This window comes from Taeniopygia guttata, chromosome 4 (assembly GCF_048771995.1).
Source record: "Taeniopygia guttata chromosome 4, bTaeGut7.mat, whole genome shotgun sequence".
NCBI classification, from domain to species: Eukaryota; Metazoa; Chordata; class Aves; order Passeriformes; family Estrildidae; genus Taeniopygia; species Taeniopygia guttata.
The window spans coordinates 43,329,234-43,344,201 of record NC_133028.1 but is presented as its reverse complement, the minus strand read 5'-3'; the positions used below and the strand labels follow the sequence as shown (position 1 = coordinate 43,344,201).

Here is a 14,968-nt window from a genome sequence, read left to right as displayed (position 1 = left end):
TAATAAAAAATGCAGCAGAATCAGCCACGTAGAACTTCAAAATGCTGGATTAGTGGAGTATCTCTCCCTGCATGATCTGAGTACTGCAAATTACACCTCTGAACACAACCCTTATAAACTGGGTTTGGACACTGTACAAATATCCTGTGTGCTTAATATACAGAGTTTTTTTTTCTTTCCTCTCCCTCTCCCCCTGTCTTTAGGTAATATCCATCACAGCAGCAACACAGGGAAAGGAAGGAATCTTCTGGAAGCTTACCCAGCTGTACTGCAGCCTTTCCTGGGACAGAAAGGAAAAAAAGGCCTGGCTCATCCCAGCCTTCCTGCGCACGTGAGGAACGCCGTACTTGCAGCTGCCCTTTTCCCAGAGTTCCTGAAGGAGCTGGCAGCTCTAGCCCAGGAACATTCCATTTTATGTTAAAAAATACTGGGGGATTTTGAAGATTATTATTAGTGGGTTTTTAAAATGTGTTTTGAAAAAGCTTTTGGAGTTTAAATAGATTTTTAATGCAAAGCTGCTTTCAAAAGAAGGTTGTACTTCAATATTTCCTGAAAATACTTGATTTGGAGGGGGAAGAAGGAGGCAAAATATTATTCCAGTTAGGCCTTATAGTTTCCCTCTGTGCTACATAACTTATTTGATATTTCTGATATTGCTCTTAGTGCAGCTTCCTTCTTCATCCCTTCCTCGTTACACAGCCATCCTTCTTCAGCGTCACTAATTCCTTTTGAATTTCTTCAACAAGACACTTGTTGGCTGGCTAAGAGACACAAACACGTTAGCTTTTTCTGTTCCAGAAATACTCTTCTGGATAACTTGTTAGGAGACAAGTTTGCTTCAAAAAATGTTGCCCCATGGGAAATGTTCACAGTATAAAAAGACATGCAAAATCTGCACAAAACCCTGAAGGGATTATGTGAAGGGCTGTTTTTCTTGATGTCATTGTCCTCTTTGCCTCTTCCTTTGCTTCATCCTGAAGCTGGGTTCTCAATCCACATCCAAAACCCCCATTTTAACTACTGGCTCAGGTTTTCTGAATTCAAGTGATCTTATGTGTAGTAAACCCATGAGTAGCTGAAAGCAGGTGCTGGGCCCTACACATACCATATTGCCTTATGTCTGCAGACAGATCTGCAGCTACCAGCTGTTGGGCTTTGAAGTCCAATGAAGTGTGTAAGTGGATGTGGATTGCAGACTGCCTGGAATTTTCCTTGGGGTTCCTTGGCATTCCTTGGTAACTCTTGCATTGCTACCTAAGCCCACGAGCATGCCTTATTTAGTAAGATTTGCACAAAGTACAAAACTGAATGTTTCTATGCAAGCTGTTATTAGTGTCTAGTCTATTTGTATGCTTGTTTTAATAAGCTAAAGAAAGATAGTATCTTTCTGTAGTGTTAAATGGACAGCAGGCTGTTTTTGTCTTTTTTTGTCTTTTTTTGTCTTTTTTTTTATTAAATGAAAAAGGTTTGCTTGCTCATGAAAGGTGTACTGTTTTATTTTAATTAAGGGAAAGTTAAATACTGTTTGTTTACTTCTAATCAGGTGTTGACTTTTCCTAATATTGCATTTCTGGGATGGTGAGGAGAGGACCAGGCAATTCACCAGCTGCAGAAAAGGAAGGAGTAATGGGGAAAGCTGTCTGCTGGTGACTAACTGCTTGAGAAAATTCTCTTCTGTGAGTAATGGGCTTCATTAGAAGAACCCAAACGTGATGAATTGGTGCACCACTGCATTTTGTCTTATCTTAGCTGCATAATTGTGCTTCCAGTGTGTTGTAGTTGGCTACATAAAGAGGGGCTTAGTTCAAGAAAGGCATAAACCTTTTTGCCCAGGATACAAACTAACAGTGACTCCAAAAATGTGAAGAAACAGAAATCAGAAATAACACTTGCATACATTAGTTCTCCTGCTCATTGTAATTCCATAATGTGGAATCCCAGTTAATCACGTCCTGATTTTGAAACACAGTTTCTCAGAGGTTTCAAGGAAAAAACAGCTTAAAAACAAAAACCAAAGACACTCCAGAACAGCCTAATTAATTGCATGTCAAATTCCTCTGGAACATGCAGTGCAGTTTAAGATCCTAATCCTTTAGATATTTTTGAAAAGTTCTTCCTTTAATCTACAAGGTATAGATTAAAGGCATTCATTGTGCCAGCATGCTCTAGGCTATTCTAAGAAAAAAAGAAATCCCAAAGTCTACCTCCAGCAAAATCACCTCCAGAACTTCTCTGGGTCCATCTTTTCTTGTTTGCTGCACAGTCTTCACTTCCATGATGGCTGGGGGTCCTGTCTTTCCTAGCTGACTCTCTCTGGTTTGCGTTCATTTATGACTTGTTTAGTTTTTCAGGTGCCACTGCATCACCATTCTGTAAATCGCCTACTGACCTCCACATGGTCCTCTTTCACCTCACCAGCTTTCTTGGAAGCTGAAGCCAAAGCTGTGGGTTTTTTCCCTAAGTATTAGTTACCCAGGCTGAAGGGAGCTCTTTCTTTTTCAGTTCCTCCCCAACTCCAGCCCCATGTTGTAAATGGGTAATGAGATTTATTTATTTATTTATTTATTTTTAATTTTTTAACTTGTCCTAGGGCACTGTGGGTTCTTCCCCCACTCTCATTTCTGCTGCCTTCCATGCTGTACTCACAGGCCTGGCCTGAGGGGATTCAGTGTGTGTGTTGGAAGTGTTTTAGCATTATGGTTGTAGGGTCAGTGCTTGCTCTGCTTCTTACCACTTCTGCAAGAACTGCATGTGAGCAAAAGGAAAGTTTGATCAGCTGACTTTTAGTGGTTCAGAAACAGTTGCTAAAATGCTGAAGCAATCTAATCCTTTTTTTTTTTTTTTGAGGACTTTTTAAAAGGAATTAGAAAGATTATTTCACTTTTTTAAAAATAAAGAACTCTGCAGACCAGAGCTCAAGGCAGTAAATTACTACCTGAACACTCCCTTCCTTTGTTTGTATTCTAAACTAAGAATCCTTATTTGCTGGGTAGAAAGGATTGCTAATTTTAACTGGTGTTTTCAGCAAATGGACAAAATCACTGCAGTTTCATCCTGGCAGGTCTGTTAAGCTACATGAGGATTTTAAAATGTGAACTGCGCATAAAAGCATCTGTAAATTAGAAGGCGAGGATTTTCCTCATAAATTTTAGTAGCGCTTATGTTCTACATCCCATAGGATAAAGTCAGCCTTTGAAATCTGGAGTTGTGTGGAAGGCTTCTTGCTGAAAGGTCAGAGCTGTGTTTGTGCACAGTGTCTCCTCACAAATGGGAAATGTCTGTCAGCTCCCCAAAAGGAAGAGATAGATGAGTGCAGTGACCCTGCCTTAGAATGTAAAAATGCAGATCATACGTGTACCTTTGCATAGCTTTTTTCTGAGTGGGCTCAGACTTGCAGCTGTGTCTCAGATGTAATAGCAGTATAATGTCTGGCAGCCAGCACAAAAAACTGTTGGTGGGAATCGCCTCTTCCTGCCTTCAAAATACAGAACCTGTGATTTAGCTTGAAAATGTTGATCTTTTGAGATGAATCACATCTGTGTGCATAAGCTCTTCAGCCAAATGCTTCTCTAATAAGTTCTTCCCTCCAGTTAGATAATGTGTTATCCTGTCTCTCACCAATGATACATCCTTTCCCAAAAAAAACCAAACCTGTGCTTGTGGTCCAAGCCTGTAGGTCCCTGGAGGACAACAGCATTATGCTGCTCTTTCCAAGAACAAGGAAACACGTTATGATCTGGTTTTCCCCACATTCAGGGGGGTGTGTCACTGGAGCAGTCCTTCTTTGGTACATTGGCTCAGCATCAGTTCCAAATGAAGTACCTTGGCAGATCTATTCCAAAGACTGCAGGTGGTGGCTCAGTGATACCAAAGTGAATTTCCAGTCTCCTACTAGATGCTTCAAACTGTGAATGCCACATTTCCAATTATGTAGCCTTAGAGTGTGTTTTTAAGCTGTTCTGCTATTGCAAGGAATCTTTCCAGCTTTTTCAACCTGTGTTTTTGTGTGTGTGTGTGTTTTTGGTTTGATTTAGTTTTTATTTTGTTTTTGCAACCTACCTATAAAATGAGCACTTTGTCTTCAAAAATTTGTAGTCATTCTCCTTTACCTTTGGCCATTTTTGGATGCTTTCTGGGTTAATCTCAGTAAACATACACATGATTTGTATTAATTGGACTAAAGCACTTAGCAGTTTCATTCATGCTTGTGCTGATCTTTGGACATGTATAGTCAGGTGCAGTTCACATGTTGCTGGCTGTGCTTGCTACCTTTATTATTGTATTCTAGGCATTTTTCTTAAATTTTATCTTTTTCATATGTCCTAAAGAATATTATGATATTTTGAATGGGATCAGGTTGTTGGTGTTGCAGTTCTGGGAGTGAAAAATGCATCATCTTTTCTTCCTGGTAACTTCTGACTTTGGTTTGGAAGAAAGAGGACTTCTGTTTTCAGCTGTGTTCTGAGGAGATGAAAAACTCTAGTACAAGGCATGGACTGTCCCTCCCACCAGCAGGCCCAGGTACATGCTTCCAGGCATCCAGTTCATAAATTATTTGTTTCTTCTTTCTTTGGGATTTGTCACTTTGCAAAAAGTCTGAATTCAGTGGTGTCATGCTGTGGTACAGAACACTTGCCTTTCAGGTGTGATTTGGTATTTTTAGTAATATTGGTAAATTTCCTAGGATAGGAGAAAACAAAGTGTGATTGAGGTGGACCTTGGACATCAGCAAGGGGCTGTGCTTTGGAGCAGAACTGGATATATAGGAAGCCTGAGCAGCATTCCTGCCACCAATGCCGTTCTTTAGCCCGGGCACAAAACCCAAGTGGTTTGTTCAGTCCTTCAGAGAAAAATATTTGCAAATAAATTTGCAGCATCCTGCAGACTCCAAGGGTTTAAGTTCAAGAGGTTAAGTTCTATTTACCAGGAGAAGTTCGCCATCCAGCACAGCATGTACACACTCAGTACCCTTTTGTGCACTCTGCTTAAGCCTCTCAGAAGGCTTCATGCTTCAGGAAGGTTTTTTAGCTCCCCTAAGACGCTCTAAAATCTCAGGGTTGGAAAGAAAAGGATGGGAGCAGTGTGATTTGTTGCAGTTAAATTATGTCATCGTATCATTTGAATTTGTAGCCACAGCTCCGGTTTGAGGATGGCTTGATTTCATAAGGAATTTACTCTGCTGTATTAACTGAAATTGCTATGTCATGCCTGCATTTCTTATGACAGCTCCCATTATGTTTGTAACATTTAAATTGCATCTGTGTGTATGAGTAGAGTACTGGGATTTTCCTTTCTTTTCTTTTAACTCAGGTAGCTCTGCACACTGTACAGCAACGATACTGCTGTGTCCAGATGTGATTAGATAATTAGAGTATGTTCCTTCTTGCACTCTTTGAGCATTATCAGCAGAAATGGAGGATACATGGCACTTGGGCTGCTTACATTAATAGCAAACCAAAAGAAAATGCCACAGATCAGCAGAGTTTACATTTGTGTTGCTCTGATTTATCAGGGAACAGCAAAAAAAAGCTCTAACTTGAAAAGTTGATATGACTGTGTCCTACAGTACCTGTCCAAGTGGACAGCAGTGCTATGTGATGTTTTGGGACAGAAATGTGCAGAGGAGGGTAAAAATTGCCCCTTGTGAAGGTGGTGTCAGACTTGCATAAATAGGTACTTGAGTAAGATGATGGTAGTGCCAGCTGTCTGACCGCAGACAGCCACAGAATGCAGCACTATTTCTGTAACTTTGTTGGTGGTTAAAGCCCTGCTTGACTAAATGCACTTTATTTTTTATTGGCCCCAGCTTTTCTAAACATGTTGTGGCCCAACATCAATGCACTTCATTTGTTACATGCTCAGTTGGAAGCCTCTTATTTAAGAAAAGGAGCATTACTTGGATTCTCAAATATGTAGGTGCTTAGAGTGACGTTTTGTTGCTGACTGTGCAAATCTTCTTTTTGTTCATTGATTATAATCGTTCTTGTGGCAGCTGGATTAAATTGAGACTGAAGTCTCTGGGCTAAAAGCCCTGATGGAACTTTTGTGCAAAGGCTGCATTTCTCAACTTTGGCACTTCAGCAGACCGCCCGCATACAATTACGTACTGTGGACTAAATACCTGCAAACCTATGTCTCTGATGAAGCCAATTCCACAGCAGCTGTGTTTTATTGCAGTCTACTTTAAAAATAACTAGCTTGGATTTAGACCAGAAAATAATATGGATGAGTCAAATCCGAGACAACTAAACTGTGTCCAGCTCAGTGCTGCTGTGTCAGTTTGGCCAGAGCTCAGACGAAATGCCAGCTCGAACTCAAAGGAGAGGGAGTGGCTCTGGGTCTCAGTATCCCTTGCTGCAGCTTGAGCCAACAACTCATGTCTCTTGGTGTCCAAGTACAACTTGGAGTTTAGAAACACTGATCAGTGTCTTTTGTAAATCTCTGGGGTCATAACACTGGTTTCTGAGCTTCAGGGTGGAAAAAATCTAGCAGCCTCTAAGACCAGCCTGAAAGTGTGGCCTTTTGAGCAGCTAAAATACAACTTACTGATGGTTATGCCTGCTTAGTGGGTTAGGCAATTACAGCTGTGGCTGATGCAACCATTTGGGAGAACTTCTGCTTACACAAAAAGGCTGTGCATGGAGGGAACATTCCCTACAATTAAGCTGTTGGCTCTTGTGAGGATCATGGCAGTACAGCTCTGCAGCTCCAGGTACTGGACTTGGAGGCCTTTCTCCAATGGCTGCAATGACAAGGCAGGGAATGTTGCATGGGTTAGTTTGCTGCCTGTGTATGAGATGGGATAATATGGGATCTGGCACAGCTGTCACCAGTTTTTTTCTTGGGCAAAGCCAGCAGGCAAGGTGGGAATCATTCACAGGGTCATGAATTGGACTCCCCCACAGATAAAGAGGAGAAACCAAAGGTCAGGATCTCTCATCACTTATTTCTGCAGCTGGTCAGCAAATGCTATAGGCAGTTGTGAAATGCCTATACGCCCTACAGGAGATCTTAAAGATCTGGGACTAGGATGGTCCTCGAGGGAAGGTTCAGTTCCACTGGGAGCATGCACAGCTATGTTGCTCACTCAAATTACCTTCTTTCTGTGGCTTTGTTCCCTCATGGTGGCACCTGAGCATTTCTGTAGTTTGCTTTATTGCAGTTAAAATTCAGGCTGTCTAGCCTAATGTGGGATGTGGGCTGGAGTAGTCAGGAGAGAAGTGATTCCCAATGGTTTTGTGTTTCTTCTGCATTCAGCCCCAGTTACTGATTGTGCTTGGCTCAGGGGCTCTTGAAGATGGAGTCTAAATTTGCCACCACAATGGGCAGAAAAATGCGCAGCAAATTACAGGTCATGACAACTTGGTATTTTGTATTTTACTGCTTTCCTCACACTGTTTAGCAATAGAATCCTCCCTGTCTATGTATTACCTGCATGTTTGCAGCTACTGAGGGCACAACTTGCACTTGAAGCCAACACAATGCAGGAAAGCTTCTGAGCATTTGGGTTAATAAATGGAGACCTCCTGTCTGCTGTAACTTGGTTTTAAGTGGCCCGCGCCTGATTCAGAATCCAGTGTGTGTGTATGAGTATGTGTAAATAGCATTTTAAGAAGATGCTGGCAGTGAGGATAAACTAACCAGGAGCATGCTATTACTTCTCCCTTGCACGGTTTGAGAATGGAGAGCTGACTGAAAACCCAATTTGTTTTTCTTGATGTGTGAAAAAAACAAACACTCTGCAGGTTGAGCATTCACACAAGGCCATAAATCCCTGGGAAGGTGCTGCTGAGGTCAGTGGTTGTGTAAATGTAGGTAAAGGGTGCTCAGAAGAGACACGAGAGCATCCCAGAACCCCGACGCCACACCGCAAAACAGGGTGGAAAGGGGCCACACTGAAACCACAGCTGAATGCTCTGCTATAATTTTTTAGTTAAGGTTCCTATCATGTGCTTCTATTTTTAACACAGTTAAAATTAAACTCAGCAGCCAAGGCTGAGTGCTAGAAATTCCTTCTTCACTACTTAGAGCATTGCCAGAATCTTTTTAGACAACTTTCTTCTCCTCTTCTGCAGCCTCAGATACAGGATACTTCAGCTATATGGGATAGTAAGTATCAGCTCTCCACCCTCAGGGCTGACCTCCTGAAAGACTTCCAGCAATGAGTAGATGAGATAGTTGTGACAGTGTCTGGTGTCAGCTTTTAATTTGCGAGCATTTTCCTTGGTCCTCTGTTCGTGGATAGTAACTGCTGAAAATCTGCATGAAACTGTCCTTAATTCACCCTGCCTGATGCTGTTGCACAGATGGCATCTGCAATCATTAGATCAGAGAGCACTGGAGTAGCTAAATGAGACTTCCAAGTTGGGGTCAAAGCCTCAATCTTCATTCCAGAATTCCAGCCTCAATACAACCACACTGGGGACAGCCTTCTGATCTGCAGGATGTTCTACATCGAACACTTCAGAGTCAGGCTCTGTCTTCTATCCTGCAGACCCACCTGTCCCGTAGGGTTGTTTTATATGTCTTTAAAAAGCAGAAACTAAATTCCTTGAGGCTCTTGCTTCTGCTTTTTTAATATGCTCATTAACTACCGTTAAGCAGATATAAACCAAAGCTGTTTGTTTTGCTCAGTACAGCACACTACTTGTTGAGTATTTAGAATTTGCTGTGAGCTCCATTTAGGGGAATTGGAAGGTGGTGATTGTATTTAGGCTGCTGTATAAGGGCCTTGGCAGGCAAAAAGGATCCCATGTTTTGGCTGTATTGGTTCAGTCAAAAGGGTGTGAGGTGACTGATGAGCCCCTTAATGCAGGCTTGGATAGTGGGAGCAATGTGAGCTGGCCCAACTGAGCCTTCCCACTGCTCGGTCTGAGCACTGCCAGCTACTGCTGCTTTGAAGTTGGTAGTTGATATCTCCACAAATGTTAAAAGGTTCATTATCTTGATCTCAATTGACTCAAACCACTTTTTTTTTTTCTCTATCAAAAAGAAATTTACATTTTGTGTCTGCAAAAGAATTCTTTAAAAATTTCAGAAGTGACTGTTTCATAATATAGTGCAAAATTTATAGACTATGGCTGCTCTTTGCCTTCCCTGGAAGGGAAGAATATTACAATTATCCCTTTTTAATCTTTCTTGTTATCCATTGTGTCTGGCAGGTGGAGGTGAAAATAGATTGAGACTTAACAGTAAATCACAGAATGGTTGGAAGCGACCTTAATATAATTCTAACCCCCTCACCATGGACAGGGACACCTTCCACTAGTACAGGTTGCCCAAAACCCCATGCAACCTGGCCCTGAACACTTCTAGTGATGAGGCATCTACAGCTTTTATGGGCAACCTGTTCCAGTGCTTCACAGTAGAGATGTTTTTCCTAATATCCAACTAAACCTGCCCTCTCTCGTCTTAAAGCCATTCACCCTCATCCTACAACTACGTGCCCTTGTACTTCTCCAGCTCTCTTGTTAGCCCCCTTGAGGTACTCCAAGGTGCTAAAAGGTCTCTCCAGAGGCTGAACAGCCCCAACTGTCTCAGCCTGTCCTCACAGGTGAGATGTTCCAGCCCTGATCATCTTCATGGTTTCCTCTGGACTTGTTCCAACAGATCCCTGTTCTTCCTGTGCTGGATGCAGCACTGCAGGTGTGGTCTCACCAGGGCAGAGCACAGGGGCAGAACCCCCACCCTTGGCCTGCTGCCCACAGGGCTTTGGATGCAGTCAGGACATATTTAGCCTTGTGGGCTGTGAGTGCACATTGCCAGGTCATGTCAAGTTTGTCATCCCCCAGCACCCTGAAGTCCCAAGTCCCACTTTTTTGCACAGCCCCACTTCTCAAGCCTGTCCAGAGGGATCTGTCTTATCCAGATCTGTCTGGATGGTATCCCTGTTCTGCAGCATGTCAACTATGCCACACAGCTTGTTGTCATCAGAGAACTTGCTGATGCATGGGGGAGAACTCAATCCCACTGTCCATGTCACCAGCAAAGATGTGAAACAGGGCAAGGCCCAGTGACAACCCCACTCATCACTGGCCTCCACCTGGACATCAAGATATTGACTGCAGCTCTTTGAGTGCAACCAGCCAGCCAATTCCTCATCCCTTGAGCAGTCCACCCATCAAATCCATGTCTCTCCAGTTTAGAGATAAGGATGCCATGCAGGACAGTGTCCAGTGCTTTGCACAGGCCCAGGTGCATGATGCACTGACACAGACTCTACTCAGAGAGAACCTGGCTGATGATTTTTAACAGGTTTTGCACATCTTAGTGAAGTATAATTCTATAGTAAGAGTGGCTAAGAAGAAGTAGCCCATAGAGAGAATTACCAGCAGTAACCTTGCTACATTAATTGAGATGATTCCTTCATCACCTTATTTATTACTCTTCCAAATACATTGTTGCTCGATTTCTCTTTTTAAAAGGCACCCACTGCAGCAGTGGGGAACTCAGCAGAGCAGCATCCAGCTGTGCCACAACAAACACTAACTTTGGAGGACCACCTCTGGGAAACAACTGTGTTTTTCTAAACTAAGGATCTCTAAGATTCAAGATTTCACAGAGAAGCCCTTGGGCCTTCTTGTTTCTTGCTGCCATGGCAAGAGTTGAACACAATTCCAATAGTTTGTTGTAAAATCTAAACCTTTATTGGCTGAACGCTTAGGAAAACTTACACCACTCTAAGTAAAAATGGTAGGTTTGGCTCATGATGTGAAAAGTGATAGTAGAAGTCTTAGTGTGAAGGTCAAATTACATTAAAATCCTGGGCATGGTGTGATTTGGGGAGTTTTTGGAGGTTTAGGCTTTTTGTTTGGTGGATTGGTTTTTGAAGGGTCACCATTTCTGACTACAGTCTTGTTACTGCTTTTTGTAAGGGATAGGATGATGTTTGAATTGTAAAGGTACATTTTTGTGAATAATGGGTATACATTTTATTCATTAAATGTATTGAAAACCAAAGGAGTTTCTTCCTTCTAATGAAGGAGTTTGCACTTGAACCTCAGCCAGTTTGTACAGCAATGTCCTCCTCAAGACATAACATCAGCGCTGCCACTCAGGAGAAGAACTGCCATCAGCTTACTTTGAACTAGTGCTGCAAGCACCACATTTGCCAAAGGTGACTGAAGTCCCGGGGCCACACCTGCTGCACTCCTGTGACAATGTCTGCCCTGCAGGCATATCCTAAAGAACAATTCTGAAGAAGTACCTATGAGGCCCTGAGGTAGGTGTGATCTTTAAAAAGTATGGCTTAGCAGTCTCCAGGAGGGGTTTAAGAACTTCAAGCATCTGGTACTAAATGGGATGTATTTCCCTACTACATGAAAATTTAACAGGCTCTTTCTTGTTGCATTTCCTGTTAATGGCTGGATCAGCTAAAGCTGGTTGGGAAGGGGAAGTTTATTCCAGATCCCTGCATTTCAATAAGTACTAAAAGCCAGGAACTGAAAAACAAGAGATGTAAAAAACCCAAAATAAAAACTACCAGCACAAAACACCCCTTAGGATTAAGTAGTGGAGAAGGACTGAACCCCAGCTGAATTCAGTTCAGTTTTGGTAAGCCAACTGCATGTTCCATTCCTTCCCCAAAGCAGTGCAGTTCCAGATTATAGGAGAAAACCATGTGCCAGAGAAGCAACAGCAGCCCTGGGCATTGGGCATTTGTAACATGGGGCCAAGTTCTTGCCTGCAGAGAAAAAAAACTATAGCAGAGCTGGGGCTATCCTGTGCAGGGCCAGGAGCTGGACGCCAGTAATCACTATGGGTCCCTTCCAACGCCAGCTATTTTATGATTCTACTTGTTCTGCTGTAGATTGTACAGGGCTGGCAGAAGCACATCTGCTGTTCTCTGATGCCAAAATGGGATGTGACCCTCAGAAGGGGTCAGGCACACACCCCTCAGGCACTCCTCAGAACTGAGAGAAGGCACAGCAGGTATGTGGGTGCAGAACTGAGAGAAGGCGAGCAAACAATCTGACAGGGTGAGATGCAGGCACTTCTCTCTGTGGCACTACCCTTAGGCACACAGTGAAGCAGCTCGTGGCTTCATCCTTTCCCCTTTCCTCAGAAACCAGGAAGAATGATAGCAGTAAACTTTTTGTTCCCTTCTGTTAGGCATCGAGGCACACGTGGGCTCCTCAGTTACTTCTGGGTGCTTTAGCCATTGTTCCTGTTGTGCTCACACTGACAGTGAGTTATGGTGTGCACGCCTAGACTGAGGATTTGAGATTGCAAATCCCCCTTCTCACAAACAGGCAGACAGAAAAGCTGAGTTTGTACCTGCTTTATTGGAAAACTAACCCATGCAGTTTCAGCTCTCTGTGTACTCACAGACACCTCTGGGAGCTTGTTTCCCAGGGCTGTGTGGAAATCACATTTCTAAGTGCCACATCAAAGCATGGGAGATGCAAATGGCTGTATCCTGCTTTTCTCTGGCCCATCTGCTTGTGGCTGCTGCCTCCGGGGAAGGCTGGGACTTCAAGCTGCTTGAAGTATAACCAACAAGCGTGATGCTGCACAAGGAGACACCAAAGTTCACTTGCAGACAGAACGAAGCACACGCTTCCTTAGTTGCTTGTGTGCTTTTTCTCTTGTGGCTACTCTGATAGCTTCTTCTCTAATAATTGCTTCACCAGAACAGGATTGGACCGTCCTTCTGTCTTCTTTTGTACCAGACCAATTAACTTATTTAGAACTTTTTGATTTCCTGCCTTTATCGCCATAACCTTTAAAGAAAAAAAATGGAACAGACATTATTGTTACAGGAAAACTGAACATCTTCACTCACTCCCAACCAAGGTATGAATATTTTTGTTCTTTGCACTATTGTGATAAAAGACTGCATTTTGGGATAAAGTGTTATTTATAAAATCTGCCTTCAGCCTTGCAATAAGCTCCTGCTCTGCTCCCCTGAGAGAACAGCAAGTCCCTACAGCATCAGGGCCTTACAACTAATAGAGAGAGCTCCTCTTATTGAAAGAGTCAGAAAATATTTTTGGATTTTACAGTGTCTGCAGCTTGAACAGCAACTTCCTGGAAAAAAGCCAGAGAAGTGAGATGGACTTACCTTGCTAATTGGATCTACCATTTTACTAAATACAATGCCCTGTTATAACAGGTAATTTAAATCCAATCAAAACCTGTTTCATAATATTGGTGAGGTCCTTCAAGCACAGACATAGGTGTTTTTTATTTCCTTCAAGCAAGTACTCCTTTGCAACATCATGATTAAGTAACTGGTCAAGTATGACCTCCAATCACACAGCCTTTGATGCACAATCACCTGCTACATTGCAAGTTTAAAAGGTGAAAGGATCAGAAATTTCACCTTTGGGCCTTCCTAAAGAAGATACTCCCGCTGAAAGAGAAGCATTGGGCCTTACTACTGTTTGTGTGGCAGGGAAGGCATTCTCTACCTGGTCAGAGTTGCTGGGCAGAACACAATCAATGCAAAGAAACAGGATGATGTATTTGCAGATGTTCAGGGAAGGGTTGCAAACATAGGAGCTACGCACTGTGCCAATACCAAATTCAGATGCAAATACTGCTTCTCATTACAGCATCTGAATTATTGTCAGTCTGAAATCTTCTCTGTTATGTTGCACAGTGGAAAGGATTCATTATTCTGGATATGCTAGAAATTACCTATGTGGGGCAAAGTGCGGTACAGTCCTGGTCCTGCACTGTCATAAAGTGCTCACTGTTGGTCTGAGCAGCTGTTTAGAAGCTATTTCATTCTGAAAAAAGTTACTTTCAAAGCACATTGAAGTGGGAGTGTGGTTATGGCCCTTCCAGCTCCTGCACTTCCCAGTCAGTTCTAACGTTCTCTCCCTCCCTGCCTATGCTTTCATACCAGCCTGGAAATGCAGCACTTTTATCAGGCTCTGCAAATGAGTCAAGTCGGATGGAGGTCACGCCGACCTACTGCAAGCTCATTTTATCAAAAGCTCTTGCAAAGCTGTTAGCATCCCCCAATGAGATCTGGAGTGGGCGGTATTGTTCTCAAAAGATGTTAATGTTTTTTTCCAAATGGCAAATGGAGCTAGACATTGTTTATATTAGAAGTAAGCTATTCACTTCTGCTTTTACATTTTTGCTCCAGAGAACATATAAGTACTTGTTTTCATTTTGCTTTTTATAAAGCAGATTATATAGACTCTGTCAAGATCCCTTCCCACTCCTCCCCTTCACGATCAACAAGGGTTTTTTCCCTTTTTTTCCAGCTCAGACCTTGTTAGACTGAGCCACACTGGCTGCTGTGTGTCTTTCAAGGAGATGGGGAAGAGCCAATCATCCCCCCACAGGGGAGCGTTTGTGTTGCTGTCACAGCCCAGCAGAACAGCAGAGTGGGCATCAGCTCTGAAGCTGCTGCTGCTGTCACAGGGCTCTGACTCCTCCCCATCCCACAGCCACTGTCAGGCAGGAGAGCCAGCAAGGTTCATCTCTTTGGCAGTGGACAGAGACAGGGACATGGCAAAAAGTCAGATGCAAGCAGAATTTCTGCCTTGCCAGCTCTGATACAGTCTCTAATTCCATAACTAATATATGCCTTGCTGGCAGGTAACTTCAGCTTAAGAACAGTTTAACAGCATTGCCCCAATATCACAACAGATGACATAAAAATCAGAGTTATATGGCTGGGTGGCAGGGTCAGGTTAATGTACAGCTGGAGAGGGACAGGGCCCTGCAGTTTTGCTTTCCTGCATTAAAGTTTTATGTGCTCTCAGAATGACTTAGCACATTAGCCAGACTGCTAATTTGTTTTGCAGATCATTTTGTGTAATCTTCAGTTTCAAAAAGCCCACTTAGTAAAATAAGAAAGAAGAAAAGCTTGGTAATATCTTGGCAGCAGCTTTACTGCTCTGGCTCTAGAGCTCAAATGCCATAAAAAGGGAAAAAAAAGAGAGGCTATTTTAACCCCCTTTCAGTGCCACAGACTGCCTCAGTGCAGAAGGTTCCCAGCATCATCATA

The 14,968-nt window shown here is 42.9% G+C and overlaps 2 protein-coding genes across 9 annotated transcripts in view; one reads left to right on the top strand and one right to left on the bottom strand.

The window, feature by feature from the left end:
* FHIP1A (FHF complex subunit HOOK interacting protein 1A) overlaps positions 1–1,483 on the top strand; it is a 79,246-nt gene extending 77,763 nt beyond the window's left edge. For all 7 annotated transcript variants that reach the window (XM_072928474.1, XM_072928475.1, XM_072928476.1 and 4 more), the window contains one exon: positions 204–1,483. In XM_072928474.1, coding sequence (XP_072784575.1) covers positions 204–421 — 218 coding nt within the window. In that variant the 3' untranslated portion in view covers positions 422–1,483. The remainder of the gene's footprint in view (positions 1–203) is intronic.
* A 10,782-nt stretch (positions 1,484–12,265) lies between these two features.
* GATB (glutamyl-tRNA amidotransferase subunit B) overlaps positions 12,266–14,968 on the bottom strand; it is a 42,071-nt gene continuing 39,368 nt past the window's right edge. For both annotated transcript variants that reach the window (XM_032748152.3, XM_012573392.5), the window contains one exon: positions 12,266–12,722. In XM_032748152.3, coding sequence (XP_032604043.2) covers positions 12,594–12,722 — 129 coding nt within the window. In that variant the 3' untranslated portion in view covers positions 12,266–12,593. The remainder of the gene's footprint in view (positions 12,723–14,968) is intronic.